Below are 4,633 nucleotides of genomic sequence, written 5' to 3'. Positions count from 1 at the left end.
ATGTGTTCGAAAGACACCAGTGTCACCTCTCTAATATTGTGTTCGAAAGACACCAGTGTCACCTCTCTAGTACTGTGTTCCAAAGACAGCGGCGTTACCTCTCTAGTATTGTGTTCGAGAGATACCAATGTCGACTCTCTTGTATTGTGTTCCAAAGACACCAGTGTCACCTCTCTAATACTGCGTTTCAAAGACACCAGTGTCACTTCTCTAGTATTGTGTTCGAGAGACACCAGTGTCACCTCTCTAGTATTGTGTTCCAAAGACAGCGGCGTTACCTCTCTAGTATTGTGTTCGAGAGACACCAATGTCGACTCTCTTGTATTGTGTTCCAAAGACACCAGTGTCACCTCTCTAATATTGTGTTTCAAAGACACCAGTGTCACCTCTCTAGTATTGTGTTCGAGAGACACCAGTGTCACGTCTCTAGTATTGTGTTCCAAAGACAGCGGCGTTACCTCTCTAGTATTGTGTTCGAGAGATACCAATGTCGACTCTCTTGTATTGTGTTCCAAAGACACCAGTGTCACCTCTCTAATATTGTGTTCAAAGACACAATTTGACCCTCTAATAATTCAACATGAAGTGTAGCAAAAGTCTAAACTGAAATATTCAATTCGCATCGACATGGGTGTCAAATACTTTAGTCTTTACTTAAACCCTACTACGGAACACGTAACAAATCCCTGGCTGACACGTCACATCCCACTCTCCCAGTCGGTTTTTGTCGGCTGCAAATCCTGCGCCATAATATCACACAACATATTATTTTACTTAGTATGGTCATCATATAGTTATTCAAATAAAGGTTTTGATTTTGACAAAATGTATAAATTTACCCATCAGCCTTGTTTGTGATTTATATGTTGCTTTCTTTTCATTATGTTATATGGGTGTGTGGCTGCACGCCTTGTAAAATAAATACCTGTACTTTTCTGTCTTTTCTTGTTTTTTCTTGTTTTTTTCTGATATTTATTACCATGAATGAACACCACTCCCAAATATCCGGACTTATCCGTATCAGGATGAGGAGAACGGGGATCAAGGACTGGTCAGGAGTGACCTATGACTGGGCGGGAAATCATCATTTGCTAAGAGGACACACTACATTGTCGTTTTCTTAGAACAAAAATATCGTTTTTATTCTTTCAAATATGCCTTCCACTTTGTCAGTTGGCGGGAGGTCGAAATGGGAAATAGGAATTTGTGTTGAAATAACATTGATTGCTTCAGAAGAAACAATATGATACAATGGAAACCCGTTAATCCAGACGTATCCGTTCTCAGTGAAATCGGATTAACGAGAACTATAGTTGCACCAGAAAGTCGTTTTTATTAAGGGACAGAAATTGCTTGTCATCCTTTGGAGGATTCCACTGAGTGTTCTCTTAACATATGCACATGATATGTATTCCGTCAGTTATAAATGATGGCTTCAATGCGCATAGCGATGAAAACATAATCTATTTCATATTTCATGAAGATGAAAATGCAATATTCAGTGTTTCATGTTGTCTTCCAATACGTGAACGTCTAAGACCTGCATCACTTCGGGCATTCCTCCCGATGACACCCCGTGATTGCGGCGTTAACACAACTCACTCACTCACTCAGTCTTGACTCTTATAAAAGCATATAAACTAAATACTATACACTGACAAAAAGAAAACATTTGTTTCTACACTTTTTTATTCGGTCGTTCCAAAGAGAACATTTGAGTGTCAGTTTGGGGTAGCACTAATACTCCTCTCCTTCTTCCTCTCCCTCGCCCTCAACAGAGTCCACTCCAACCTCCTCGTAGTCCTTCTCCAGGGCGGCCAAGTCCTCACGGGCCTCGGAGAACTCTCCCTCCTCCATACCCTCACCCACGTACCAGTGGACGAAGGCACGCTTGGCGTACATCAGATCGAACTTGTGGTCAAGACGAGCCCAGGCCTCGGCGATGGCGGTGGTGTTGCTCAACATACAGACAGCTCTCTGGACCTTGGCCAAGTCACCGCCGGGGACAACAGTGGGTGGTTGGTAGTTGATGCCAACCTTGAAACCAGTCGGGCACCAGTCGACGAACTGGATGGTTCTCTTGGTCTTGATGGTGGCGATGGCGGCGTTGACGTCCTTAGGGACGACATCACCACGGTACAACATGCAACAGGCCATGTACTTGCCGTGACGGGGATCACATTTGACCATCTGGTTGGCGGGCTCAAAGCAAGCGTTAGTGATCTCGGCCACAGACAGCTGTTCGTGGTAGGCCTTCTCGGCGGAGATGACAGGAGCGTAGGTAGCCAGAGGGAAGTGGATACGTGGGTAGGGCACCAGGTTGGTCTGGAACTCTGTCAGATCCACGTTCAGGGCACCATCGAAACGGAGAGAGGCAGTGATGGAGCTGACAATCTGACCAATCAGACGGTTGAGGTTTGTGTAGGTGGGACGTTCGATGTCGAGGTTACGTCTGCAGATGTCGTAGATGGCCTCGTTGTCGACCATGAAGGCGCAGTCGGAATGTTCCAGGGTGGTGTGGGTGGTGAGGATGGAGTTGTAGGGCTCCACCACGGCAGTGGAGATCTGGGGAGCGGGGTAGACAGCAAACTCCAACTTGGACTTCTTGCCGTAGTCCACAGACAGTCTCTCCATCAACAGAGAGGTGAAGCCGGAGCCAGTGCCGCCACCGAAGCTGTGGAAGATGAGGAAACCTTGGAGTCCAGTGCACTGGTCAGCCAACTTCCTGGTGCGGTCAAGGACGAGGTCGACGATCTCTTTTCCGACGGTGTAGTGACCACGAGCGTAGTTGTTGGCGGCGTCCTCCTTGCCGGTGATGAGCTGCTCTGGGTGGAACAGTTGTCGGTAGGTGCCGGTACGGACCTCATCTGGAAACAAAGTTGTCACATGAGTAAGGAAAACAATGTGTATTTAAAAAATATCGGTTTCACAGACTAAACTTAGATTTAGGATTATTTGAGAAAATTATCATTAACAGCAAAAAATATTCAATACACTCACCAACAACAGTTGGTTCGAGGTCAACAAAGATGGCCCTGGGGACGTGTTTCCCAGCCCCGGTCTCGCTGAAGAAGGTGTTGAAGGAGTCGTCCCCACCCCCGATGGTCTTGTCTGAGGGCATCTGACCGTCGGGCTGGATACCGTGCTCTAGACAGTACAACTCCCAGCATGCATTGCCCATCTGGACTCCGGCCTGGCCGACGTGGATGGAGATACATTCCCTCTGAAAAGAATATTGAGTTATAATATGAGGTGAGGTAAAATTGGGTTTAACGTCGCGCGTCCAAGATTATTTGCACCTTTATAACGACGTGTGTGTCTGTGTATACTTGTCCAGCCGATTAATAGTGCTAGCCCACTGAGATACCATGCCGCAGTTTAAAATGAATACCCCACTCAAACACAGTTTACTGGCCCTTAATGCCGAGCGTCATACAGGGAAACAACAAGTACCATCTTTTACCGTCTTTTGGTATGACGCGGCCAGGGGTCGAACCCCGCACCCCGGGCGGACGCTCTACCACTAGACCACGGAGGCGGTCTAAAATATGTTGTAGATATTACTACTTCCACCCTGATGTAACATGGGTGTCAACGTAGCCGAGTAGCTGAGCCATTTGCTCGCTGAAGAGAAGGGTTTGAATCCAATTTTGGTAGTATCCATGCAGCCTGTTTTGTATCCCAGGTGTGACTGATGTAATAGCGCTTGAAGCGGCGGTAAACTAAAACTATTCACTCAGTCACCATTATTTATCCTGGTAACGAACACAAAGAAGTACTCTGAAGGTGGTGAATGTGAAATTGCCAAACCGGTCCCGTATATAAAAATCGGGTTTTTCCTTGTCGTCGCTTCCTTTTTACTATCAGTAAACTACAGTTATAACGAACTCAAAGGGACCATTAATTTTAGTTCGTAAAAACCGTAGTTCGTTATAAGCATATACATAGCATATATGCAACAACATTTCATGTGTTTGTTTGTTTGTTTGTTTGTTTGTTTGCAATATTCCAGCTATATGACGTCGGTCTGTAAATAATCGAGTCGGGACCAGACAATCCAGTGATTGACGTTATGAGCATCGATCCACGCAATGGAAATACGATGACATGCATCAAGCAAGTCAGCGAGCCTGACCACCCGATCCCGTTAGTCGCCTTTTACAACAAGCATAGTCGCCTTTTACGGCAAGCATGAGTTGCTAGAGACCTATTCACGGGTCATTTAATGTGTACCTGATACACCTGATGTGTATATGTGACAGTTTTACTTACCATGATTGTTGTAGGTAGATGTGGACCTCACGTGGACTGCAAGTTATCTGGAGTGAGAAAGTCTGATGTGGAGAGCAGGTACCTAGACACTTATATACACGTTGTGGTCAGCCGGTTGTCAAGGACGCTAATCCGTAGTAACCGTTGCTAAGCTCATTAGCCGTCGTCCGAACAGTTTCTGATTTGGATTTATTTCAGCCATCAATTTCATTCTGCCCGAAGGGATACCTGTACTGACCAAGTAATGAAGAATGGGTGCACTGGGGTCTATTAGTCCGATATTTGCGGAACGGAAAAACACTCAGCTAATAATTTCAAATGTTCACATAATACAATTTCTATTCCTTATATATGATGTATA

The 4,633-nt window shown here is 45.5% G+C and overlaps 1 protein-coding gene across 1 annotated transcript; it reads right to left on the bottom strand.

The window, feature by feature from the left end:
* Positions 1-1,737: 1,737 nt before the first annotated feature.
* LOC139444639 (tubulin alpha-1A chain-like) lies at positions 1,738-3,215 on the bottom strand. The gene is made up of 2 exons (XM_071225559.1): positions 3,001-3,215; positions 1,738-2,867 (listed from the first exon to the last, which is right to left on the bottom strand). The coding sequence occupies exons 1-2, from the start codon at positions 3,179-3,181 to the stop codon at positions 1,738-1,740; spliced, it is 1,311 nt and encodes a 436-aa protein (XP_071081660.1). The 5' UTR covers positions 3,182-3,215.
* Between the last annotated feature and the right edge of the window lie 1,418 nt (positions 3,216-4,633).

Source organism: Haliotis cracherodii, unplaced genomic scaffold (genome assembly GCF_022045235.1).
Source record: "Haliotis cracherodii isolate W230 unplaced genomic scaffold, xgHalCrac1.p SCAF_6, whole genome shotgun sequence".
NCBI lineage: Eukaryota > Metazoa > Mollusca > Gastropoda > Lepetellida > Haliotidae > Haliotis > Haliotis cracherodii.
The sequence above is the reverse complement of the archived record's forward strand: the minus strand, read 5'-3'. Positions and strand labels throughout refer to the sequence as shown.

What these genes read in the sequence shown, in the direction of transcription:
- LOC139444639 (XM_071225559.1), bottom strand. Translation starts at nt 3,181, where the DNA reads ATGGGCAATGCATGCTGGGAGTTGTACTGTCTAGAGCACGGTATCCAG. An exon ending in CCTCGAACCAACTGTTGTTG is followed by an intron (nt 2,868 to 3,000) that starts GTGAGTGTATTG and finishes CTTTGTTTCCAG; the next exon opens with ATGAGGTCCGTACCGGCACC.